This window comes from Catharus ustulatus, chromosome 24 (assembly GCF_009819885.2).
Source record: "Catharus ustulatus isolate bCatUst1 chromosome 24, bCatUst1.pri.v2, whole genome shotgun sequence".
Lineage (NCBI taxonomy): Eukaryota > Metazoa > Chordata > Aves > Passeriformes > Turdidae > Catharus > Catharus ustulatus.
The window spans coordinates 2,920,580-2,947,976 of record NC_046244.1 but is presented as its reverse complement, the minus strand read 5'-3'; the positions used below and the strand labels follow the sequence as shown (position 1 = coordinate 2,947,976).

The 27,397-nt window shown below is 46.9% G+C and overlaps 1 protein-coding gene across 1 annotated transcript; it reads right to left on the bottom strand.

The window, feature by feature from the left end:
* Nucleotides 1–80: 80 nt before the first annotated feature.
* On the bottom strand, nt 81–25,420 carry PLOD1 (procollagen-lysine,2-oxoglutarate 5-dioxygenase 1). Its single transcript, XM_033079736.1, has 19 exons — nt 25,225–25,420; nt 21,413–21,504; nt 20,039–20,175; nt 19,248–19,411; nt 18,960–19,072; nt 10,954–11,017; nt 9,775–9,872; nt 9,343–9,444; nt 9,109–9,240; nt 8,698–8,819; nt 7,955–8,059; nt 7,388–7,513; nt 5,515–5,656; nt 4,940–5,053; nt 4,606–4,671; nt 4,149–4,253; nt 3,623–3,769; nt 3,210–3,335; nt 81–2,081 (listed from the first exon to the last, which is right to left on the bottom strand). The coding sequence occupies exons 1-19, from the start codon at nt 25,304–25,306 to the stop codon at nt 1,926–1,928; spliced, it is 2,193 nt and encodes a 730-aa protein (XP_032935627.1). The 5' UTR covers nt 25,307–25,420; the 3' UTR covers nt 81–1,925.
* Nucleotides 25,421–27,397: the final 1,977 nt, after the last annotated feature.

The window sequence follows — 27,397 nt, the reverse complement described above, 5'->3', positions numbered from 1 at the left end:
GGGCACCTTGGGAGTTGTAGTCCCAGGGCCTCATGGCGGGCGGCGGCCCGGGCCCGCCTCAGGAACGAGCGCACGGAGCGTGTCACGGGAAAGGTTTAATGCGAGTTCCCCACGCTCGAACCGTACAGCGCGATAACGCCCGCCACCGAGCCGGCCCGAGGAAACACACAACAAAATAATAAAAAACCCCAACCAACCAAAAAAACCCACCAAGACCAAAACGAACACAAAAACCCCTGCTGCTGAATAAATACGTAATAAACATTTTGGACATCTCGACGACTGGCTGATCAATCCCTTCGTTTGGTAACAGACAGTTCTGGATTTCACATAACAGGCCTTAGAACAGTTTTACTTGTCAGATGATTGCCCCTGCCTGGATTTTTCTCTCCTGAGCACGAGTTTGTGGCATGGAGATAAACCCAAAAAGCCGAAGGGAAGCAGTGGAGGAGCTGCACGTCCCCTCCTCAGCACACTGTAATTGTGCACTCAGGTGTGCAGGTGAGCTCCTGCCACAACTCACAGCTCTAAAGCCATTCTGCCCCATCAGAGTGACCCTTCCCAGAGGAAGGGCTCTGCCCTGACAGTCAGGCAGCACAAGCTGGAGACAGACAAATAAAAGGCAGGGTTGGGTTGTTTTGGTTTTTTTTTCTCTCAAGGACAATCATGACAAATCATCTATGAATTTATTGCTTGTGAAACACACTAGTCTGACATAATGGTGTCTGATAAGCAGAGCTGGTATGTCACAGGCAGGAAAGGTTTTTGCCCCTTCCCTCTCTAACCCACAGGTCTTGTCTAGACATATTTTTACACCTACTCGTTCACCACAATCTCTCAGCACCTCCTAACCACTCATTTCTATCAGCCTTGACCCCACTGGAGAAATTTCTGCAATGGAGTGTTTTGGTTTACAATCTCAAATAATAGAAATACTGAATAATTATTTCTTCTAAGAGCCAGAGAACAGTTCTTCCCATCTAATATGAATGGACCACCAAAGAAAATTATTAAAACAATCTCTGATTAATGGAATGAGGTCACCAAAGACCACTGGGAACTCTGGGTTGTTGTCCAAAGACTGATCAGACCTTTTGACTATCATTATATAGCATAGAACGGACAGTGAAGCCCTCCTGACTGATGTAGCTGTTCCCAGCCTTCCCTTTCTTAGTTTTAATCTACATATTGACATGGCCTGAATTTGTGTGGGTATGTCTGCTGCTCTTAGCTGGAGAAACAGAAGGTGGGGGGTCTTTTATCTCTTCAGTCTAATCCCAGAGGTAAAGCATCATCAGAGGACCTTCCTTTAGCACCTATGTTGCCACTGCTGCTGCTTTGAACTTTGTGATTTGCTTGCAAGGACAGCAAACAGGTAAGGAATCAGCTGATCTTCAGGCTCTTCCAACTCAGTTTCATTTGGTGTGACACTTAACTGTTATGACTCCTGGAGTCAGCTCCTTGATTGGTTTACATTTGGAATAATGTCCAGCAATTATTGTCTAACATCCAGTCTCATACATGCTGTGGATGAAAACAGGCTTCCAACTTGTAACTTGCCTCCAAAAAGCTGGATTTCTGGTCAAAAAAGCACTTCTTAAAGCCAAACAATCACTGATGGAAGTTCAAGTAAACAGTGCTTTCAAGAAACAGTGGATGAGGAGAAGAATCAAAAACGAAGGCACAAAATCTCCTTTGAATTTCTACAGCAATATTCCTAGATATTACCTGCAGTATCAGAGAGGGAGATCTTCCAGTAGTGGAGTCTTAGAATATAATTAAAAATCATATTAAAAATCATATAAAAATCGAATCCAAGTAGCTTTGAACAATGCCTTAGAAACTCTCTCAGCAGCATTCCCTGTTTCTGCTCAAAGTCAGCAGTGAGCAGGGCCAGGGGAAGGTCCTTCCTGGGAAGCAGAACTCTAGGGGTCAAGAAAGGACACTGCAATGTAGCGGGTTCCTTTGGTGGTGGGAAGACCTTCGTGGTAGTGGGTCAGGCGTCCTGGATGCATCAGGGTCCAGCCTTTCCGTGGGGCTCGAATGGAGCAGTTGTAGCGCAGGAAGCGACAGCCTCCTCCCTGGTGGGAGCACAAGAGACACATCAGCTTGGAAAAAGCACCTCAGGGAAGGGTTACAGCACCTCTGAAAATGTGACAAGGTGCTTGGGGAACCTCCTGTGTTCTGATGCATTCAAAGATCTCTTTCCTAGTCACTACAGTAATTTCACGATTATAAGCCGCACCATCTTGACAAAAATTTTGGTCTGAACCCAAAGTGCAGCTTATAATCAGGTGCAGCTTATATATGGACAAAGAATGAAAAGTTGCTGTTTTATTTTGGAGGACAGGTGTCTGCTGAGAAAGGCAAATGGAGAATGTAAACCCCCTCCCTCCAAATTATTATAATTTTGAAATCAAGGGGCTTTCAGGCAAAAATATGGGAATTAGGAATAACAGTTCTTTACTAGGGAAATTAAAATAGAAATACAGCACTACAAAGAACAAACCCCAAACCCTGACAAAGTCAGAGTACAACCTGACACCCGTCAGGCAGGGTGTTGGCAGCAGTCCCATTCCATGGTGGCTGCATCCTCCTGCAGTGACAGATGTGGCTCAGTTGGAGCAGTGCTCCTGTACAAGGTGCAGTTTCCCTCCGGAGCTCCAGTGGTGATGTGGAGAAATCCGGTTTTCCTCTGGAGTCCAGTGGAGAAAGGGGCTCCCTTAGTGTCCCAAACCCTCTGTTTTTATCTTGGTAAGAAATGTTGGGCTCTTCCCCCTGGCTGGAGCAACTCCCAATGGGATGCAGTAATTTTATCAGTCCCACAGTGGGACTCAATGGCCATGAGCAGAAAATGACTGGCTGGAGGAAGGATGGGTTATGAAAAGATAAAGAACACTGCCCTGCCTGGTTTCAATGGATGGCCCATTAGCAGAATATCTCCCATGGAGATAAGGATCACTGCCCCCACCCTCAACAGATGGTGATAGAACAGATACCTTTTATCACACTCTGTATTGTAATTTGCGGCTTATAATCGGGTGCAGCTTATGTATGGACAAAGAACGAAAAGTTGCTGACACCCAGAAGTGCAGCTTATAATCAAGAAATTACTGTAATTGTAATCCTTAGTGTGAAGGAGTGGATCAGGGGAGGGTTTTAGCTGCTCCAGGGCTGTGCTGCACTCCTGACCCCTGGCAGACACTCACCTCATAGTCGATGCCAACTCTGTTCAAGGCAATGTTGATGGTGAAGGTGGAGGCGTCGTGGTGGGGCATTAGGGATGGCTGCTCATCAGGTTTGTAGCGAACCACAAAGGCCAGTTCAAACTGGGTCTGAGACAGAAGAACAAAGAGCACTCTGTTAGAGGGCTAGAGTGGTCTGTGGCTTCTGAGTTGAAATTGCATTGCACTGCTAAAGCAGAAAGGCAACAATCACGCAGAAGAATGTCACTGAGAAATTGCATATCTCCTAATGCACATACTTATGTCTCACTGCAGGGTCAGCTCCTCTGTACTGGGAAATAGTGTGTGTATTGAAGGATTCTGACAGCCTTGTCACAAAGCTGCAGCTGGAGAAAGTGCTAAGCTGACCATGAGTTTTGCTGTTAAGGTGGACATACCTTGGTGTAGTATCCTGGGTACAGTTTCTCTGTGATGGGTGCAATATAGTCCAGAAGAAACTTATACCATTCTCTTTCAAAGCCAATTTGGTTCATGTGTATGTCAATCGTTGGGACATTCTCATATCCTCCCTGTATTCTGCTGTCCTGAAATGGAATCAACAGCAATACCATAAGAATGGGAACCTTGGAGTTCAGGAATGAAAAGTACTTGTTCTTGGTAACTACAAATAAATATTATGTTTGTTTATCAGAATTTGCAGGATGGAAAGCTCATTTCAAACCATAATTAAACCCTAAGGGAAACACTATTATCATCAGAGAGTCTGAACTTCTGAACTTCAGAGGACACTAAAGAGGACTCAGGGAAAAATCAGAATTAATCAGGAGCAAAATTAAAGCATTGTCTCTACTTTTCTGGTTTAATTCAGGATCTAATGCCTTCCCACAGGAGACACTGCTATCACCAGATACACACAGGAAATTGTATAGCCCAGAACTCAAAAGAGCTCCTGTTTTCACTTACCGTGTTGTCACCTGTGGACCACTGGCCATAATGTTCCATTTCTTCCACCAGCTCATCACAGGCAGTGTCAGTGAATATGGGGAACCAGTACACATCTGGGCAGGGCTGCAGATAGCAGACAGGTGAGAACAGCAGAAACAAGGACAGGGCTTGAGATAATGTTTTATCCTTTAGTATAAAGGATAATCTTTTAATCTTTTAGCCTTTAGTAAGGCTAAACTGAGTGTAGACTGAGTAAGTGGAAGGAAACTAAAATATTGAGGATAGAAATTTGTCTTCTGATTTATGTGCCTCACTTCCACTTAAGAGAGCTGGAGGTGTACTTTTAGGAGAATGATTTGGCTCTAAAAGCACTTTCCAGGTGAACTGCTTATTCCTGAGAATTACAATAATTATGATAAAGCATTGTCCTAAAGCTCATCTCCCATTCTGATGGATAAGAGTTGTGTTTTCTTACCATTTCTACCAATTTCCCTTTCAGAGCTGCTGTGTAGTTTTCATGGATGTACTTTTCTCTCCAATCCTGCAATTAGAAATGAGCAAACCAGTAATTTCTGTGGGGCCCCTGCTTAAAGAGGTAATAAAAGGCCAGGCACTTGTGCAAGCAGTATTTCACAGGCTTTGAAGATCCATATGTTGTGATCCCAAAAACATGTTCTCTTCAAATTGTGTGCCTGTGCTCCTCATCCCACCTGAGAGACACCATTATTACAAAGCCTGGACTTTAGTGGTGAAGCTAATATCAGGTCTTCCCATATAGTTGTGCCTTCTGAGTATGCGAGTTATCTCACCTCAGGATTGCTGAATATTTGCCAGAGGTCATTGTGGAGGTGACTTGTCTGGTAATTCTCCAGGGACAGTATGTGCCCAAACTGATGCTGGTTTGTCAGGTACATAAAGACTCCCTGCAGGACAGAGAGAAATAAAAAACATATTTCTGAGAGCCACCATGAAACCAAGCACTGGACAGTTTGTTTACTCATTCTTGTGGGCTTTCAGTTTAATTTCCACCCTGGATATGAGAAACTCTGAAATGTTACAGGCAGAGACAGTAATTCTGTGTCCTGTCAGCCAGGGCTGGAAGCAGAGGAGAGCAGCAGCTGTGAGATTAGGGTCTTCCTTCTTACCCTGTCAATCCCACTTAGAGCAGTGCTGAAAAGGCCCAAGAAATGTTATCCATGTTTAGTGGTCCATGGTTTCCCAGCAAGACAGAAATCCCATGCTGTTCCAAAGTCTGCACTGTACTGACCAGTACCAGTTCACCCTATCCCTGCCCTGGCTGAGATGAATGCCTTGAAACTACTTAATCCTGTAGCCTTTACCCTGGCACACAGCTCTCCCCTGGCAGCCTCTTTCCTTGACTGACCTGACTGCGAACGTTGTGGCAGAAAGCCATGTCAGCATCCAGCTTGCCACTGTGGAACAGATCCCCCTGGTGCAGCTCGGAGCGCAGAGCCTTGGCTCTAACCAAGTAAACACTGCTGATGTAGGGAACATTCCAAAGCCCACTGAAACACAGCAGAAGAAAAGTGAGATTTGAAATACCACTAAGGCAGATACTGCTGGAGTTTACAGGATGACAGGCAGCACTGCAGCACCAGCCAGGCTTGCCTGAATGAGTCAACTCAGGACAGTAGGGAGAAACCATACCAACAGAGATTGGCATTCCAGAAAAAATCACTTATATTACCCACAGCTCTTAAGCTGCACAAATGCTAGTCCACTGTGAAAGCAATTACAGTAATTTCACGACTATAAGGCGCACCGGACTATAAGGCGCACCTCCCCGGATTCGGCAAAATTTGCAACTTTGTAGATCAGATAAGGCGCACCGGTCTATAAGGCGCACTTTTTTTTTGCAGCGAGGCCCCGCCCCCAGCTCACCCCGTGTGGTTGCTGGCCGAGGCCCCGCCTCAACCCGGTAGCCATTGGCCCCCGGGCCCGCCTCCACCCGGTAGGGGCAGTGCCGCGAGCCACCAGGCCACCCTGGACCCGGCAGCCATGGGCGCCCGGGACTGCCTGGACCCAGGAGTGGGGGTGCCGTCAGCCCCCTAGCCCGCATTCACGCGGCAGCCATGGGCGCCCGGGACTGCCTGGACCCAGGAGTGGGGGTGCCGTCGGCCCCCTAGCCCGCATTCACGCGGCAGCCATGGCTCCCCGGGACTGCCTGGACCCAGGAGCGGGGTTGCTGCCGGCCCCCTAGCCTGCCTTCATCTGGCAGCCGTGGGCTCCCGGGACTGCTTCCACCCGGGAAGGGGGGTGCCGCGGGGCCCCTAGCCCACATTCACGCAGCAGCCATGGGCTCCCAGGACTGCCTGGACCCGGGAAGGCGGGTGCTGCGGTCCCCCTTGCCCACATTCACCCGGCAGCCATGGGTCCCCAGGACTGCCTGGACCGGAGAGGGGCGGTGCCTCGGGCCCCCTGGCCTGCCTCCACCCGGCAGGGGCAGTGCCGTGGGCCTCCGGGCCCGCCCCCAGCCGGCTGCTGTGGCACTTCCGGCTCCCCCCACGGCTCTCAGCTCTCACTTCCGGTTTGGCAAATTTCGCTGCTTTGTACATCAGATAAGGCGCACCGGACTATAAGGCGCACTTCCGGGTTCGAGGGAAAATTTTAGTCAAAAGGGTGCGCCTTATAGTCGTGAAATTACTGTAATTGCTACTATGTGTTTTTGCTAGGGACGTAATTAATGGCTTGAATCTCTTCCCAGAGAGATCAACATATTTTTTCCAGTGATTTAAAGAAACTGAACCAGCCAAAAGTGCATAAGCTGATTTCCAGCTTTTACTGCACATAGAGTGGCCTATAAAAAAGAGGGTTCCTCAAGAATATGAATGAATCAACAATCCTGTTTTGTGAATCTTCCATTCAAGGATCACCAGGTATTTTCTGAAGATTTATCTGACAGAGATGAAACAGCACTTTACAGGATTTTAAGGATCACACTAACTATAATCCCCAGGTGGGAAAACATGACATGAGTAAGATGAGATGATTTCAGCAGTCAGCACTCTCAAACCCTTACTCTGCTCATAAGAAAGTCTGCCTCAAATATGTTACTGTCTCTGCTCAGGGGAGAACATAAAGCAGCTTCCAAATGGGAGCAGAGACTTCTTTTCCTTTCAAGTACACAAAGACATTTGTGCTCTGTGGTTCTTTGCCATTAGTTTGATGATAATGTGCTGCAGCAAGCTTTACATTTGAGGGATTATCTCAGTGAAAAGCTCTGTTTGCATACTCACACTCTGCGCCTTTGCACAATATCCACATAATCTTCTGAGCGGGCATAGTATCCATCAGGGCTCAGTGCTCCCCAGAAATTGGACCACAGCTTCTCGTGCCGGCTTACCAGGGGGGCAATCACCAGCCTGGAAGCATGAAACAAAAAGGAATTGCAGGACAGGATGTTACCACAGGAAGAAAAGGAAAATATTTACAAACCACAGTACTGTAAGAGTGATTTCCTCCCTCACTCACAGAGTTGGTGTTTTGTTAACTCTGTTGGAATGAAATGCCACATAAGAAAGGGTAAATATGGTCCCAATCTCCTGTCCAACTGCACCCTACACCAGGTTTGGTAGAATCTGATTTTTTCTAGTGGCTATATAAAAATAAAATTAAGGATGATTTACATCCCCTGCCTAAAATACAGGAATTATGACTACAGTGAAAAAAAAACCACCTAAGAGGTGTTTGGCTAACATCCCATTTCTGGCACAGCTCTCCCAGTTTCCTACACATCTCAGGGATGTGCACTGAATTCCTCATGTGAGATGACCAGTAAGCATTGCTCAGACCAAAGAACTCACTTGTTCTGTTCAATCAGAAGCCTCAGAGTCTCTGTGTTCTTCAGAACTACCTCAGCATCCAGGCTGAAGTAATAGTCACAGTCAGGATCCTTCCTGCACAAATCCCTACAGCCAGAGAAAAGAAAAGTCACATCCTAAACCAGAGGAAGACAAAGGACAGAGCACCAAGAATTCCTCAACTTGTAGTCTAAAGGTCTTCTGGGTGCTCAGATAAGTTTGGTTTAATGTAACAGCTCACAGGGCCAGCACAGTACAAGCACATCAGATTCAGCATCCAATAGCAGATACTGAGACACAGCCAAAATCACATTTACCAAACTGTTTCCTCAGCTCAAAGTGAAGAGGATCCCATTTACAGCTGGCCCAAATCCACACCTGAGCTCAAACATCGTGATCACAGAGAGGAAGATACTCTCCCAGTAGTTCTTAGTTTTGCTACAACACTCCTCTTCAGACAGGTGCATATCCTTTGTACTCTGTGGCTGAGTATATAGATGAGGGCAGGAGATACTGAACAAAGGACCAGTGAGAACTTCACTTATGAAACTGGACAAAGTGAGCTGGTACGGAAGCTGATTTTTTCCCAATATATAAAGACATCCGACTTAATGCTAGAAAAACTGAAAGGGTGACTGAAAAAACAAGAGCAATCACTTGACAGGGATGATCCTCAGAAAAAACAAATATCTTAGTTTGGACATGGGCTGTCTCTGCTGGCTATCATGTATGGCCTCTTCACTTACATGCCCAAGTTATGTGCCTCAGCATTCTCCACCTCATCATCTGGTCCAATCACTTTGACAGCAAGGTATTCTTTGCCATGCTCTTCTACAAAAGAGTCCACTTCCATTAAGTGATGCTCCTCCTAGTCCAAAAGAAAGGAAAAACCGGTAAGATGGGCTCATCCAGGCCACTCAGCCTCCTGTTCTTGAAAATGAGTAGCTGGGCAACAGCTCTTAAGCCAGCTTCCACACATTTACAGCTGGATGAGTGTCACTGCAGGCACGTGTGGGATCTTATGGGTGCCATTGAAGATAAGCACTGTTGATTACACAGCCTGGAAGTCTAGCCCAAGGTTGCAAAAGTACCTAGAGTAGAGGAGGTGTACATTTTGCCCACATTTGCTACGACCATCACAAGCCAGCTTCACTTACATGGTTGTGAATGAAGAGCTGGATTCGTTGCTTTGGGTAATGAAGGTTACGAAGCCGCAAGAAAAACTGGGAGAGGAATGGGGTGGGCTGCTCGATGAAAATGCCAATCAGAATCATTGGCAATGCTTCATCCTACATTCAGGGACAAGAGGAGAGAAGTGATGAGTTATGTTTCACATCAGAAATGTAACAACTGTAAGACTTGAGAGCCTTGAGCAGACACAGCAGCCTTACCTTAAACCCCACGAGGCTTCGCAGACCTTCATCACACACCGTGCAGCCAGTCTCAAATGTCCATATTTGAGGAATGTAGTTTCCCAGGTAGTTCAGCTGCAGCTGCAAAAGGCAATTTGCCAGATTATGCATTACAGGGCAGGGGGAGTTTCTTTGTATGCATCCCCACTGGGAGATCACATTTCAACTTTGTTTACCTTTTCTGTGAGCTAAAGAATCTGAAAAGCATGACAGCCTGAGGGTCCAACTATGTGTGGGTCTTTGAACCAGATCCATCTTGCTGCTATGGGCCTGGACTGCTTAATGTTTTCTCAAATATAAATGCACACAGAAAAACTTAATATATGTGGAGGCAGCAAACTGATCCATTGAGCCTAAAGGGTCACTTTGCAACTAACACAGACCAAACCTTTCTCAGGACAGTCCACTTACCTTGGTGGGTCCATTTCCATGGATCACCACAGGCAGAGTGTCATATAACAAGTTTCTTGCTCTTACTCTTGAGTTTTCAAACTTCAGAACTATCTCATCTGGAAATGACAATGTCATCATGTTAAGGTTTTTATTTTTGCCTCATTTATACAGAAAAACTGCTGAAGGATGAAAATGTGGACAATGGGTAACCATGCACAAGTAGTTTAAGGGCTAGAGACCAGATCTTTAAAGGAGAAAAACATATTCAGAATGATCCTGTGAAATAACAGGAGGATGGCTGGGGAGCTGGACAATGACTGGGAACTAGCAGAGGCCATACTGAAAGATTCTTTCAAAACTGGCACTGACAAACTGTACAGTGAGGAACAGCTACTGATGACAGGGACAGCTATTGATGGGAGGACTCAGGCCCTTCTCACCTAAGTGTTCTATGCACCTGATGTCTCTCTTTGTCACCCCTCACAAGAGTCCATCCTCCTGGGAGAGATCATCCAGGATGTTGCCTCAACACAACCATGCAAAATCCTTTGGAAAAAAGACTAGCACAGATACAAGCTGCAGTCTATAACTGATATAATGAGCAAAGGAGCCAAGAACCACCATTATCACTTTTTACTATCAATTTTCACCAGAATAAAGAGAATGGAATGGTGCAAGACTGAAAACTTTAGGCAGCACTGACAGGAGAGTAAGTGAATCCCTCTTGCCAGGACTAGCAGAATCAGTCAGCAGGTCAGGTCAGAAGCCTGGTACAATCAGTGAGGGATCACAGGCATATCCAGCTGTTTCTCACCTCCCATGGCATTCCAGCACTGTTCTGAAGCAGAAAGACAGGCAAGCCCTAGGCAGGGCTGTGTGTCATTACTTGCACTGGAAGTCCCTCCCAGTCCCCAAGGCTAATGCAATCTGACATGCCTGGAGATCAAAGAGGCAAGGAGGTGTAAGATGAAAAACCTGACCTGCATTCCCTGAAGTGGAGAAGGAATTGCAAGAGAACATAGCTGGTCACAGTGGAATTGCAAACAAATCCCAGAACTCTGGCAGAGACTTTTAATAAAGCTTTTTCTGTGGGGACAGCCATTTCTGAAATACAATCCCTTCAGCCACAACTTTATTTCTGGTGTCAACATGCAAATTGCATTCCAAGGAGAAATGAGCTTCCTGTTTCCATCTCACCTAATGCTCCATTTAGGTTTTGGAAGATCCGGTTTCTGTGGTCTAGACTGATGTTGATACTTTCCTTTAAAAGAATTAGATAAATAACCTTAATTAGAACACAAAAGGCATGCATTCTTTACATACAACAGCCCCCATGCTCAGTGAAGATATATCCTATTCCTATAGTCATTTGCAAACTTTGCAAACTCTGAAGCCTAAAACTCTCCCAGATAATCATTATTTTCATTCAAATCTGGGACAATTCACCATTTTCAAGAACAAGTTAAATATATTCTTGTCCCGGTTTAAAGGGACAGTATTACCAGGAAAAGGGAATTCAGGAACTCGCAGGCACAAAAAAGGTATAGGTTGGGAATAACAGTTCTTTACTGAAATATTTATAAGACAAACAAAAACAGCATCAGCTATACGAAAGAAAAAAAACAGTGACAGAACAGAACGGAATTCAGTCCCAGTCCCTTTGTCAGTCACCGATGGCTCTCCGATGGACCAGGGCGGGCGGCTTCTTAGTCGCGGCTGCTGCAGGGGCAGGGGAGGGGGCGAGGTAGCTTCACCACCCCAGGTGGAAGAAAAGGGTGAGGAAGAAGCTCTGCTCACCGTGAGCGTCCTAGTTCCCAGTTGTTCAGAGGAAACAGGAAGCTTTAGCAGTCCAAATCCAAGAAGCCTGATCCCAACAGGAGAAACGGAACCTCTCTCCTCGAGTTCGGCCGGCGAGCTGTGTAGTTCTCCTACCCCCAGTGTCCTCTTACTTGCGGAACACAAAAGCAGGACTCCACCTTTCCCTAATGGGCCATCATTGCTTCAGCAGTCCTTTATCTCCAGCTCTTAACGGCTAATAGGAGAGCCATCCCGGCTAGCTTAACATAATAATGGGAAAAATTTCTAAACCTCGCCAACCCACAACATTATCCACCCCAAATTTTTTCCATGCTAACATACTACATTAAATTAGAACCTTTAAATTACATACATACATGCAGTTACATACACAGTATCATAGGTAGTTCACCCCAGGACAAGGTCTCCTTGGGGTATGCATCGGGTTTCTCCATCCTTTTGCATCACCCACCAGGTACAACCTGGTCCTTGAGCAAAAACCACCCCACGGACAGGATTGTCTTTGCTGGAGGCAGAGTTCACCCAAACAGTTTTCCCTAGCATACCTCTCATGTGTACCACTGGAACCTTATCTCCATCTGGTGTTCCCAAGAGCTCAGATTGGGCAGGGCCTGCTCGGTTAGTGGAACCTCGGGTATTCACTAACCATGTGGCCTTTGGTAGATTACTTTCCCAGTTCTTGAAAGTCCCCCCACCCAGTGCCTTCAAGGTGGTTTTAAGCAGGCCATTGCACCGTTCGACCTTCCCAGCTGCAGGTGCATGGTAGGGAATATGGTACACCCACTCAATGCCGTGTTCCCTAGCCCAGCTGTTTATGAGGCTGTTCTTGAAATGAGTCCCGTTGTCTGACTCAATTCTCTCAGGGGTGCCATGTCTCCAAAGGACCTGTTTCTCAAGGCCCAGGATGGTGTTCCGAGCAGTGGCATGAGGCACAGGGTAGGTCTCCAACCATCCGGTGGTGGCTTCCACCATGGTCAGCACGTAGCGCTTGCCTTGGCGGGTCTGAGGCAGTGTGATGTAGTCAATCTGCCAGGCCTCCCCATACTTGTATTTGGACCAACGCCCACCATACCAGAGGGGCTTCACTCGCTTGGCCTGTTTGATGGCAGCGCACGTCTCACAGTCATGGATGACTTGAGAGATACTGTCCATAGTTAGATCCACCCCTCGGTCTCGTGCCCACTTATACGTGGCATCTCTGCCCTGATGACCTGAGGCGTCATGGGCCCATTGAGCCAGGAACAATTCTCCCTTGTGTTGCCAATCCAGGTCTATTTGTGACACCTCTATCTTTGAGGCCTGATCAACCTGCTCGTTGTGTTGGTGTTCCTCATTAGCCCGACTCTTGGGGACATGGGCATCCACGTGACGAACTTTCACAGGTAGCTTCTCTACCCGGGTGGCAATGTCTTTCCACTCGTCGGCAGCCCAGATTGGTTTTCCCCTACGTTGCCAGTTTGCCTTTTTCCACCTTTCCAGCCAACCCCACAGAGCATTGGCTACCATCCACGAGTCAGTATAAAGGTAGAGCTTGGGCCACTTCTCTCTTTCAGCAATGTCCAGGGCCAGCTGAACAGCTTTGAGTTCAGCAAATTGACTTGATCCACCTTCTCCTTCAGTAGCTTGTGCAACTTGTCGTGTGGGGCTCCATACAGCTGCTTTCCACTTCCGGTTCATTCCCACGACGCGGCAGGAGCCGTCGGTGAAAAGAGCGTAGCATGTTTCATCTGCTGGCAGTTGGTTATACGGTGGGGCTTCCTCAGCGCGGCTCACTTGTTCTTGCTCCTCATCATCGGCGAGACCAAAATTTTCACCTTCTGGCCAGTTCGTAATTATCTCCAAAATCCCAGGGCGATTTGGGTTTCCGATGCGGGCGCGTTGCGTGATGAGGGCAATCCACTTGCTCCATGTGGCATCGGTGGCGTGGTGGGTAGAGGGAACCTTTCCTTTGAACATCCACCCCAGCACTGGTAGTCGGGGTGCCAGGAGGAGTTGTGCTTCCGTCCCAATCACCTCTGAGGCAGCTTGGACTCCTTCATAGGCAGCCAAGATCTCCTTCTCTGTGGGAGTGTAGTTGGCTTCAGACCCTCTGTAGCTCCGGCTCCAGAATCCCAGAGGTCGCCCTCGAGTCTCCCCAGGCACCTTCTGCCAAAGGCTCCAGGACAAGCCATGGTTCCCGGCTGCAGAATAAAGCACATTCTTTACCTCTGGTCCCGTCCTGACTGGGCCAAGGGCCACTGCATGAGCGATCTCCTGCTTGATCTGGGCAAAGGCTTGCTGTTGCTCAGCACCCCAGTGGAAATCGTTCTTCTTACGGGTGACCAGGTAGAGAGGGCTCACAATCTGGCTGTACTCAGGAATGTGCATTCTCCAAAAGCCTATGGCACCTAGGAAAGCTTGTGTTTCCTTCTTGCTGGTTGGTGGAGACATTGCGGTGATCTTATTGATGACCTCAGTGGGGATCTGGCGCCGTCCGTCTTGCCACTTTACTCCCAGGAACTGGATCTCTCGGGCAGGTCCTTTGACTTTGCTCTTTTTAATGGCAAAGCCGGCTCTCAGCAGAATCTGTATGATCTTTTCTCCTTTCTCAAATACCTCCACTGCCGTGTTCCCCCACACAATGATGTCATCGATGTATTGCAAGTGTTCTGGAGCCTCACCCTTTTCCAGTGCAGCCTGGATCAGTCCATGACAGATGGTGGGGCTGTGTTTCCACCCCTGGGGCAGACGATTCCAGGTGTACTGCACGCCCCTCCATGTAAAGGCAAACTGAGGCCTGCACTCTGCTGCCAGAGGAATGGAGAAAAATGCATTAGCAATGTCAATGGTGGCATACCACCTTGCTGCCTTGGACTCCAGCTCGTACTGGAGTTCCAGCATGTCCGGCACGGCAGCGCTCAGTGGTGGAGTCACTTCGTTCAACGCACGATAGTCCACAGTCAATCTCCATTCTCCATCAGACTTGCGCACGGGCCAGATGGGGCTGTTGAAGGGTGAGTGGGTTTTGCTGAGCACCCCTTGGCTCTCCAGCTCACGGATCATCTTGTGGATGGGGATCACAGCATCTCGATTTGTCCGGTACTGCCGGCGGTGCACTGTTGAGGTGGCAATTGGCACTCGCTGCTCTTCCACCTTCAGGAGTCCCACTGCAGATGGGTTTTCTGACAGTCCAGGCAAGGTGTTCAACTGCTTAATGCCCTCTGTCTCTACAGCAGCTATTCCAAAAGCCCATCTGTATCCCTTTGGGTCTTTGTAGTAGCCACTCCTAAGAAAATCTATGCCTAGAATGGGCGGTGCCTCTGGGCCAGTTACAATCGGATGTTTCTGCCACCCCTCCCCTGTCAGGCTCACCTCAGCTTCCAGCAAAGACAATTCCTGTGATCCCCCCGTCACCCCAACAATGGAAACACGCTCTTCCCCCACATGTTCTGATGGTATTAGAGTGCATTGTGAACCAGTATCAACTAATACCCTGTATTCTTGTGGTTCTGATGTGCCAGGCCATCGGACCCACACCATCCAATAGACTCTGTTATCCCGTGCCTCTCCCTGGCTAGAGGCAGGGCCCCTCTAGCCCTGGCTATTACTCCTTTCCTGAACATACATAGTGGAGGTTCCTTCAAGTGGGTCTGACAGATCATCCTCCCTTCTGTAATGCCCAGCACCTTGGTCATGGGAGGTTGAGGCTACCTTCACTTTAGTGTAGCTCCCTCGGTTAGCATTTCCCTCCCTCAGTTGACGCACCCGTGCTGCCAAGACAGAAGTGGGTTTCCCATCCCATTTTCCCATGTCTTCCCCATGGTCACGCAGGAAAAACCATAGGTCAGCTCGTGGGGTGTACCCTCTTCCACTAGCTGGGGAGCGTTGGGCTGTAACCTTGGGGTATGAGGCTCGCACTGGTGCTGCCTTGATCTTCCTGATCTCCTCCCTCATCTCACTTATGTCACCTCTCATCCCCCTCACCTCCCTGATCTCCTCCCTCATCCCCCTCATCTCTTGGACCACGGAAGAAACCTGGGCCTGCACTACGCCATTCATCATACTGTGAAAATCCCTAAGCTTGTTAGCAACAGAGCTCACTGTTTCTCGGTGCTCATCAGCATTAATCATTGCAATGAAGGTGGTGTATTGAGATGGCCCTCGGTTTGCCAGGTTCCACAGCATGTGACCTGTGCACCTGACCTTGTCAGGGTCATTGTCATGCTGTCCATCCCTCCCAAAGAGTACCTCCAGTACCGCCACCTCTCTCAACTGTTGAATCCCTTCCTCAACGGTTTTCCAATGCATTCTATTATGGTACTCCTGCATTCTTTCTTTGTTGACAAACCTCTCTCTTACACTCATTAAAAGCCGCTCCCAGAGGGGAAGTGGGCCTGGCTCCCTTACGAATATTTGGTCCACACCTGAGTCCTGGGACAAGGATCCCAAATTCCTTGCCTCTGTACCATCCAGGTGCACACCTGTACCCATAAGGTCCCAGACCCGAAGTAACCAAGTTGTCAAAGCCTCCCGGCCCCGTCGTGCAATATCTTTCCGCAGATTGCGGAGATTTTCATACGACAGGGACTCAGTGATGATTTCAACCTCTGGCTCCCCTGCTGGTTGTGAGGGCCCTCCTCTCTGGTCCTCTTTGTCTAGGTGCCTTGCTTTCATTTTAGACTTCCTAGTTTCTACAGGGGCGACTGCTGCTGGCTGTGAGCGCCCTTGCAATTCACCTGGACCCTGGGCAGATGTAACACCTATGGGTTCCACTACAGCATCACTGGATTCTCCCCCTTTATGGCAGGGCTTCTCACCAGCTGGGGAGAGGTACTCCTTCATCATCTGGCCCATCTCACTCATCTGCTTCACTAGAAGCCCCACCCACTCCGGGTGGTTTCTTTCTGAGATGGGCTGTGGGGCAGGGTCAGGCTCTGGGGCAGGGTCAGGCTCTGTGGCAGCATCCCTAGTCTCTGGGGCAGGGTCAGGTTCTGTGGCAGCATCCCTAGTCTCTGGGGCAGGGTCAGGCTCTGTGGCAGCATCCCTAGTCTCTGGGGCAGGGTCAGTCTCTGTGGCCGCATCCCTAGTCTCTGGGGCAGGGTCAGGCTCTGTGGCAGCACCCCTATTTCCTGGAGTAGGTATCAGAGTTGTTATCCAGCTCAATCCCCCGTTATCTCTTAATGTTAAATAGGACAAGCCTATCATTAACACCAGCCACTGTACGATATCATTAGCATTCAGAGGAAATCTGAACCCTTCAAAAACTGGTGGGGTAGACCCAAAAACTTGGGTGAGGGGTTGGGAGAAAATTTCCCCTGGTGTTATTCCCTCACAGTAGGTGCCATTATTAAAGTAATCCCAAAAACATGCATTTAGTGTGTGGTATCCCTGAATCCATGTACCCGCCGTCCAAAGGAAGTTAAAAATCCATGAATTCCTCACCTTATCAACCCATAAAGCAAGTTCGATAACAGTCACCGTAGCCTTAGTTACAGGGCCCATGCTTATGTAAGGGTTTGCAAATGGGAGATATACATGTATGAACACGTGCAGCCCAAACCAGATTAAACTGGACCACATGTTGCTAGCACACACAAAAAAAAAAACAATCTCAGGCAACTGAAGAACTGTTATTCCTTAACCTCGTGCCACACGTTCGGGCGCCAAGATCTGTCCCGGTTTAAAGGGACAGTATTACCAGGAAAAGGGAATTCAGGAACTCGCAGGCACAAAAAAGGTATAGGTTGGGAATAACAGTTCTTTACTGAAATATTTATAAGACAAACAAAAACAGCATCAGCTATACGAAAGAAAAAAAACAGTGACAGAACAGAACGGAATTCAGTCCCAGTCCCTTTGTCAGTCACCGATGGCTCTCCGATGGACCAGGGCGGGCGGCTTCTTAGTCGCGGCTGCTGCAGGGGCAGGGGAGGGGGCGAGGTAGCTTCACCACCCCAGGTGGAAGAAAAGGGTGAGGAAGAAGCTCTGCTCACCGTGAGCGTCCTAGTTCCCAGTTGTTCAGAGGAAACAGGAAGCTTTAGCAGTCCAAATCCAAGAAGCCTGATCCCAACAGGAGAAACGGAACCTCTCTCCTCGAGTTCGGCCGGCGAGCTGTGTAGTTCTCCTACCCCCAGTGTCCTCTTACTTGCGGAACACAAAAGCAGGACTCCACCTTTCCCTAATGGGCCATCATTGCTTCAGCAGTCCTTTATCTCCAGCTCTTAACGGCTAATAGGAGAGCCATCCCGGCTAGCTTAACATAATAATGGGAAAAATTTCTAAACCTCGCCAACCCACAACAATTCTATTAGGCAAAACTATGCAAAACCCCTCTCCCACCCTTTAAAGCTGCTGTGAGTGTGTCAATAAATCTTCATCACATGAATGAAGCAGACTTACACACAGCCACATAAACCCCACAATACATATAACACACAGGAAGGCCAGATAGCAAAACCATCTGCTGTGAAAAGTTTCTTGCCTTCTATCCACAAGGCAAGTGTGACCCCAAGCATTGCCCCAGGTACCAGTGTCAAACCAGAGGACAGTAAGGTGCAAGGCCAGCTTGTGCAATCTTTGTTTTTATCCCCTGCTGCAAGTCACACTCTGAATGAGTCTGACTAAAATGCAGCTCTGACATAACAGAATTCTGTGTCCCTGCAGGCATCTATTAAGACTGATTACTGGAAAGGACAGCAGGGTGCTAACATCCACTGTCTGAGTGCCAAGTCAGGGGAATTACTCAGCCCTTGCATGGCACAGGGCCAGAACTGCAGATGAGAACATTAAAGGGGCTGTTCATGTTAAAGTATCACAGGCCACACTCAGATTAAAAAAGTCCAGCTACTCTAAATTTTGTACCAGCCTTGCTGATAAAATATTGCAAGTCTCTAATCAATCTGATAACAGTTCCCTATTTCAAATGCTTCCTCTTGATTTGTAAATTGCTGTTACAGTTTGAGTTCTCCATGCATTTGGTCTGTGCCCAGGGACAGACTGGGCCCTGTAATGCACAACTGGGCAGGGACAGCAGAACCAGAATGACCTGTGAGCTGGATGGTCTGGCCAGGACACCACACAGTGCTGGAATTGCAGTGCTGCTTCCAGGGTCCATTCCAGGCTTCTGTAGGATGTTACATGGCACTTTCCTAAAATGCACTTCAGTGCTAGGCTGGATATCTCTAAGTCAGCACTTTCACATCCCCTGGGAGGAGGCTGCTTAGTTCCTCCACACTCAATGGTTTTAAACACCTACAGATACTGGTATGAGCCTTCAGTAAAATTTGTTTTCAGACATCTCTTCCCATTCATATTTTATGCTTAAATATAAAAACCGCTAATAACAGAAAATAGGGGTACTGGCTAGAATGTAAATGTGCAGAAACCCAGAATCTAGATACACCTACTCTTTTTTCTGGATCCAAGAAGATATTTGTATAGAAGAGCTGGTCACTGTCATCATCCTGTCCTTTCCACTCCTCCACAAGCTTCTTCAGGTTTGGAGCATAACCTATAAAGCCTGTGGGAATAATGAGGAGGTGCTTCAAGCCAGATGACCAAAAAATGGAAGTACTCCTGTATACATGTCCTTTCACTTCCCACAGGAAATCTCACTACACCCTGTGTTTCAGTGGTGCTTTGCCACTTCTACAGGTCAAACAGGAGGAGAAAGATGAAAGCAAGCTCTGTCTCACCTCCAGAACCCAGGAAGCGCTTTCCATCTCGCACCTGAGGATACTTGGCTTCTAACTTTCTGTCAGGATAGATGTAACTCTCTGCTGAGAAAACCACCTTGCTCTTGGCTTGTTTGAATTTCTTCAGCAGTTCTGTGGGGCCCGAAGCAAAGAGCACATCATAGCTAGAGAAGGAGACAGAAAAAAAGGACAAAAGGAATGGAGTCAGAAAAACATGTCAGAGAGAAAAGTTTCTAGAAACAGCGAATTCTTTGGGAATCCCTTTCTTTTATTTCTGTTTAACAATATTACATTTTTTGCAATGCAACTAATTAAAGGGCAGTCTTAATCATATGCTCGGCATATGAAAAGAGTCTGAGATTCCAACCCACCCTTTTCTCTCTTCACCTCTCTGGCAGACTAATTCTTGGCTCTCAGGATGTGCTGCAGCCTACTTCACCTTATAAAACAAATAACTTTGGTAAAAAAGGCCTCCCTAGTTCCACAGGAATTGTCTGCTCATTCTCTGCAGATAGAGGCAGCCAAATTCCACCGTGGCAGAATCAGGCACAACACTATCAACTTCATGCTGGAATTGGCATCAGCCTATTCTGATCAGACCTTCCAAACTGCCACAGAAGCAGCTCTGAGTGATTCCCAGTAAAGTACAGAGCATTCAGGGAAAAAAAAAAAAACAGAGATCTGGACACACTTTTCAAAAGCAATTGATTTCACAGTTTGCTTCTTCTCAGTGAGAACCTGTCCAAACAGCCATAAGATTCAGTTCATGGCAAATTTTTTGCAACCATTACCTTTCTACAAAAAGGATGATCAAGTCCTTCTTATCCTCATACTGCTTCAGCGCTGACTTCAGGAGACGGACCTTCTGCCCTCCTCCAGCTGGCTGCTGCTCATCTCCACCCTGCCACTCCTCATCCAGCCCCAGCACCTGCACAGCAACAGGCACAGGGTCACCTCAACAGGGCACTTTCCCAGCAAGGCTCCCAGCAAAGAACCAGAACCCACAAACTTACTGGTGCTGATAAGTCCCAGTGTAAATCACAGCAAAAAAAAACAGCCCCAGGACAACTGGACTAGGCAGCCTTTGATCCAGTCTCTGGACTGGACAGTCAGAGTCACAACACAGCACAGTGACAAAGCACTCCTAGCCACAGGGACAGGAGCACACTCCATACTGTGTGTCTTGGCAGTGCAATGGAAAAGTGCCATGAGAGTCCCTTCAGCAGGGTTATGGATCTCACCCCTTGGGCAGGAGTTATGGATCTCATCCCTAGAGTAGCAGTTATGGATCTCACCCCTTGGCCAGGAGTTATGGATCTCACCCCTTGGGCAGGAGTTATGGATCTCACCCCTGAGCAGGAGTTATGGATCTCACCCTTACAGCAGGAGTTATGGATCTCATCCCTGAGCAGGAGTTATGGATCTCATCCCTAGACAGGAGTTATGGATCTCACCCCTAGAGCAGGAGTTATGGATCTCACCCCTAGAGCAGGAGTTATGGATCTCATCCCTTGGGCAGGAGTTATGGATCTCACCCCTGAGCAGCAGTTATGGATCTCATCCTTTGGGCAGGAGTTATGGATCTCACCCCTAGAGCAGGAGTTATGGATCTCACCCCTTGGGCAGGAGTTATGGATCTCACCCCTTCAGCAGGAGTTATGGATCTCACCCCTTGGGCAGGAGTTATGGATCTCATCCCTAGAGTAGCAGTTATGGATCTCACCCCTTGGCCAGGAGTTATGGATCTCACCCCTTGGGCAGGAGTTATGGATCTCACCCCTGAGCAGGAGTTATGGATCTCACCCTTACAGCAGGAGTTATGGATCTCATCCCTGAGCAGGAGTTATGGATCTCATCCCTGAGCACGAGTTATGGATCTCACCCCTGAGCAGGAGTTATGGATCTCACCCCCTGGGCAGGAGTTATGGATCTCACCCCCTGGGCAGGAGTTATGGATCTCATCCCTAGAGCAGGAGTTATGGATCTCACCCCAAACCAACACTCAGGACACTGCAGAAGTGACCCAGCCATGGTCCTTTTCAGCCAGTTGAGCAGGTGTGTGTCCTCTCCTGAGCTTTTATTTAATCACTGTGGGGCCAAGTCTGATCCATTCCACAGTTTGACATTCCCTTTGACCAACCACCATGGAAGCTGCTCAACATCACCTGGATTTTGTAGTTGAAGAATTGGGCTGATCTTCTGAACCTCTGGAATCCTTCAGTCTGCTTGGTGGCAACAGTCAGAACCAGCAGCTTTTCTGCACACAGGGGAAAGCACAAGAGATACTCAACTTGTGTTGTTTCCACAACCTGCTCTTCCACACCTAATTTGATTGTGGGTATAAAATGAGAGATTATGTAAAGATACAATTTCATTGCCTGAGTTTTGAGCTAATAAAAGAAAATAACATGGATTAAGTGGGTTTTTTGCCCTGCTAGTGAAAGCTACAATTCTCTTCTCTCACACAGAGTACAAAGGAAATTAAACTTGAAGATAAAAAATAGAACTACTACAAAATTCCCATTTGGAAGTCATCCATGTAAGGTAGTTTTGACTTTCTGTTCCCCACAGAACTGCTTTTTTGTCACTCAGTGTTGACTGGATGTAGGGAAAACCAAAATTAGACTAAATGTTATTATTCCCTCTCCATGGCTGCTCCAATTTTCTACTGCATTCCTGAGGCATTTTCCAGCTTTTCATACATATTCAATGTGAATTTATTTGTGCTATAGTTTTCATTTACATTCTCCTCCCAAGCTTGTTTTTCATTTCCAGTCCCTTAGAAATAAAACTAAATAAAACTAAATCCTGAAGCTCTCTTTCAGAAGTTTCTCTGTGTTCCCTGGAATGTGATTTTTACGTGGAAGTTCTGGTTTCCTCATTGCAATGATGAAATACTATACTTCACCTTAATGGTTTTGCTGAAGTAGGAAATTTTATAGGTTCTGGCAACAGTGCTTAAATGCAAATCCTGGCCATCCGATTTAAACATCAAAAAATACCAGGAAAAACTGAAAGTACATTTTCTTGGCCTCAGCAGGCTTTTGTTGGAACAATGGGTTTTTTTCAATGGGTGTACCAGATGCATCTCCCTCATATACCCAAAGTGATATTCTGCCTGGTCTTAGAGAGGAAGGATATAGAAGCTGGAGTTTTAGATGGACCTGACAAAGGCAGAGAAAATAAAAAATAAGTGTAAGCTTGCAAGTCAGGAAGAAAGAAGATATTCCCAAAGAAATTCCTCAAATCCTTTACCTGTATCAGAATAAAAAAAAGAAGAGATATTGAGAATAATCAATAGGTCAGGTCTAATTGTATTTATTAGACATGTGCACAAAGTGATAAATAAAAGAATATTAATCCCATATAGGTGCAGATTTAAAGGAAGATTTTTAGACACATGAAGTGTCAGCATTCCTGATCTAGCACCTCCAGCACACTCCAGTGCCTTGTGTCCAGCCCAGGCAGAGGGAGCAAATAAATGAGCAAAATACATGTGTCCTTGGGGAATATGTTAAGCCATTAAAGTTTCTAGCCATATGATGAGACACAGAAAGCCACAGCAGCTTTATGAGAGAGCTCTGAGCTCATGGGTTCTGAGAAGGAAGAGAGGGGGACAAACATGGGTTTGCCAGAGAAGAATGTAAACAACCCTCCAATTCTAGTACATGAGGGGAGAAAGCATATGGAAATGATAAGAGAATGAATGAAGAAAAGAAAGAAAGGATCCTGACTATTAGGCAATTATTTCAGCCTAAAATCTCAGGCATCTCACATAAAATAAATCACTAATTCATTTTCATGCTGCCACCCCAAGAAAGCCACATGCTGTTTATGACTTGACTGCCAAAAGTTTGCTGGACAGGACGAGTGCTAAAGGCTCACACAGAACAGGAAGCAGAGCCCTGTTCCTGAGACAGAAAAGTTCTCCCCATGCAGTTTGTGAACTCAGATGAAAAACCAGCACAAAGACCACTCTCATCCCCAGCAGAATTCCAAGTTACAGATTCCCTGTGGGGTAGGACACTAAGCTCAGTTTCTGTTCTAAGAACTCTGTGCAGTAGCTTTCTATCCCAAGAGACATTCCTTCAGCCCAGCACTGGAAGTTTGTGCTGAGCTATTCCTCCACTCCTCCTGCTTTAACCCTTTCTTCTCTTTCTCAAAGATTTTGCTGAACACTGATGCAGCTGATAGGTACTTTCAGGGACAGAGCAGTAAACCCTTTTACTGAAAGCAGTAAACTTTCCCTATCACATGCAAGCTTTTCAAAACATCCTAAACAGATTGATGCTTCCCTGTTTCCCATGTCACAGTCAATTTTCATATTTAGAAATGCAGCCTGTTCTGCTAAGCTGGGCCTCCTGGGCCCAAAGGCTCCCTGGGTCACACTGACAATTAGGAATTCTATAAATACATTTAATAATGGCATGGCTGCAAAATACAAACACGGGATGGTTAACAAAGCAAGCACTGAACTCAGAACCAGGGGAGCTGAACTGTACTGCTGGTTCTGCTATGCAACAAGGAACCAATCCTGCTATCCCTGTTTTTCCATCTGTAGAATGATAAAAGAGGACATTTACCACTTCTGTGAAGGTTTCAGAGCTCTAGAGATGAAAAAGATTCTGTAAGAGCAAAGCACTGGAACAGGAATCCTGATACCAAGATAGCAAGGAATGATTCAGTAAACTCTTGAGTTTTTAGAAAGAATAAAACTCAGAGACCAGATGAGTTCAGTAACAAAAAAATTAAAATTATTTACTTCTGCCCTAAGTCTACAGGGAAAGCACAGCTGCAGCTGCATTTTAGGACAAGGAATGGATTTATCCCTAGACTGTGATTTGGGAAATCTTACTCTGCCACTTCCTGTTAAGATAGTGTCTAAGAAAATACCATTAATGTGGGGATCAAATAGAAAAAAAACCAAACCAGTACATAATTTAACAGTGGATAATATAATCTTTGTATTACATTTACAGAAGATTTTTTCAAAATTCTGTCAGCTACAAAGAACTATGCTGAGAGCTTTTGCACAGATCTAGAAGAACATCCAAGAGAGAAGACAGGTATCATTACTCTCACATTACTGAGGGGAAGCTGAGGCACAGGAAAGATGAGGCATTTGCTCTTTGAGCCATGCCAAAAGTGATGGGTTCAGACAACAGCTAATTCCAAACCCCTCTTCCTAACCAACTCAACTCATTCTCTTTCCCAGCCCTCAGTTTTATATCTCTAGTGCACTCTAAAACCTTACTAAAACCATGGAAGATTTGGGATATGCAAGGAAGGCAGGATGGCACAGAGATTCTTTGTTCTAATTATGCCACTATAGCCAAAGAACTCCCAACACCCCCACAGACACACACTGTATTAAGTAATGTACATATATAATAAAAGTAATTATACCAGAATCACACTGTGAAGGGAAATATTCTACATAACAAGATTAAACCTCCTCCTAATTGCCACTTCTCTAATGAAGACAGAGATAATTATCCAAACCTCTTGGCAGAGTGACAGTGTATGAACCACTTTGTCAGTGCTGCTGACATTCTGAGCTGCCCTAATCCTCTGCTCTTCTACCAACTACTCCAGAGCTTCTGACAACTGTTTACGGAGGGGACAGACCGATGCTATTTTAGGAGCATCCCTGATCTTGAGCCAGTGTGGCCAGTCTGGGATCAAACACTCCCCCCTTACCTAATTCTTGAACCTCTTAAGTTCCAAAGCAGGGAGGGGCTGCCCCAGGTGGGATGGAACCCACGGGACCCAGAGGATGAAATGATGGAATGATGTCTCACGACACTCCGAGCTGCCCGAGGCTCCAGGTGCCGCCCAGGGGCTCCCGCTGAGCCGTGGGCTCGGCTCGGGCAATGCCTGGCAGCCACACCAGGACACAGAGAAGCAGCAGTGTCACTGGGGAGCTGTGCCCGTCCCTCCGCCTGCCCCCCCCCGTGCCCCGAGCAGCCCCCCTTACCTTCCTGCTGCGAGGCACGGCCACCCCCCGCCCCGAGCAGCGCCAGCACCGCCCCGAGCAGCAGCACCGCCGGAGGCACCATGGAAGCGATTTGTCCCCAGTCCGGGAGCTGCCACCAGCGGGAGCGGAGCCTGCGGGAGCTGCCACCAACGGGAGCGGTGCCTGAGGGCGGCCCGGGCGCTCCGGGGCTGCCGGAGCTGTGCCACGCACCAGCCCCGCCCGGCGGAGGAAGCGGGAGGGATGGCTCCTCCTCCCGGCCCCGCCGCTGGGGCAGGACGGATGGGGAGCGAGGGAACACCGGGATCAGAGTTTGGGGGTTTGGGCAGCGGGCAGTGCGTGTGCACAGGGGCAAACGGCGGTGTAGAAACAGAGGAGTCACTCTCTGCCAGCTTCAGGGCTGCAGCTGCTGACACGCGTGGGATATTTATGTATAAAAAGCTGAGAGGAATGCTGGATTTGTCTTTACAAACAAGCTGGGGGGCTGCTGGTAGATAAGGCTAGCACTGAGAGAAGAAACAATGGGATTGATTGCACTGATTGATGAATGGAAAACAAACTGTAAAAATGAAACTGGGTAATAGAAGATGAAAGAAACAATGTGGGAAAACGATGAATTCTGTAAGAATTAAAAATTAAAAGGGAGGGTTATACATTAGAGGGGAATCTCAGGTATCAGGTATTTGGGAAGTCTGTGCCTCTCAAGTACCTCAGCAATGGGGAAACAGAGAGGGAAATGCGGCCGGGAAAACAGGATAAAAGGAGGCTGCGTCCTCCAAAAATCTGAGAGACCCCAGGGGATGCCCCATGGCCTCTCCCTTTATTGGAATAAAGCACAAGGGACTCCTCTGTCTCCTTTTTGGACATAAACCTCTGGTGTTTGTGGATTAATTTTCCTAACAAAGCAAACCAGAAATGGTTTATAATGTTATATATGACTCTAGAAACTGGAAGCCTTATTAAATATTTTCTTCCTACCTTTTTCCTACCTGTCACCTCCTATATTTCCTTGGTGAACACAAAATCTGCAATGGTTTTGTTTCCTGTAATAACTGGGCTTTTTTTTCCTGGCCCTATATACATCTTTAAGTCTTACATTAATCTCTGTGGCCTTGTGCTGGGTTTTCTTGCTGTAGCCCTGATCATTTATCCTCTTTTTCTACTTCATTCTGCCCTCAAGAGCAAGCAACATAATCCTGTCTTAGAAAGTTATGCTTCTTAAAATTAACATTTGCTTTTTGGTCAGTTCTACACTGCAGTGAATGTAAGGTTGAGGTGCAGGGAAACCCTTTTGAGCCTGTGGGACACCAGATGAGGAGCTACCACTGACACAAATCCTATCTGAGACCTGTCAGTAAATCATCTCTTTAAATTAACAGAAATCACAGATATAATAGGGTTCAGGTTTTAAAAAAAGCCCAACAAAACAAACAAACAAACAAAACCAAAAACCAAACAACTGAAACCCCATGAAGGCAAGAGGAGAAAAAAAAAATCAAGCACTTTAAAAGGAACACACTGTAGCTAACTGGTATTCTCCATGACCCATAACAGCATCATCCCAAAGAATTCCCATTACTGTTTGTTCACTGAGAATATTCTTGAGTTGCTCAAAGCACTTTTCTTTCCGTTCCTTCTCCCCAATGCAGGAATTCTGTCATGATTAACAGGCAAACAGAACAATCCTCATACTCAAGCAATGAGCATTCCAGGCAACAACCCAAGGAAATACTAAAAATGGTGATTTCAGAAAACTTCCTTTTGCAAAGCTGCCAGTTTCCCTAAATTAAAAAAAGAAAGAGAATGTACTTTCACTTTAGATTTCTTCAGTACTTTGCAGGCCTGGACAAAGCCTGTGATAAATCTGTAGCAGCTTTAACAGTTTAAGGAGCAAAGGTGTTCAGTCCTTCACCTTCAGACCTCAGACTTAGAGTTGCAACTCAACGTGGGTTTTTAAAATTGCAAGTTTCTCATTTTAATGAAGTTAAATCTCTCCAGTCTAAAATGAAAGCGGTTTTGCACACTCAAAATCATGAATGCCTCATTGTTTATGCTACTGTACCCAGGCTGTCTCTGTTCGACAGCTTTGTATTCTGCAGCTATGCCAACCCAGCAAGCACATTTCCCCCTCTTTGTGTGTCTGCACTGCTCTGTGCACCGGCTGCAGCCGGCTGCC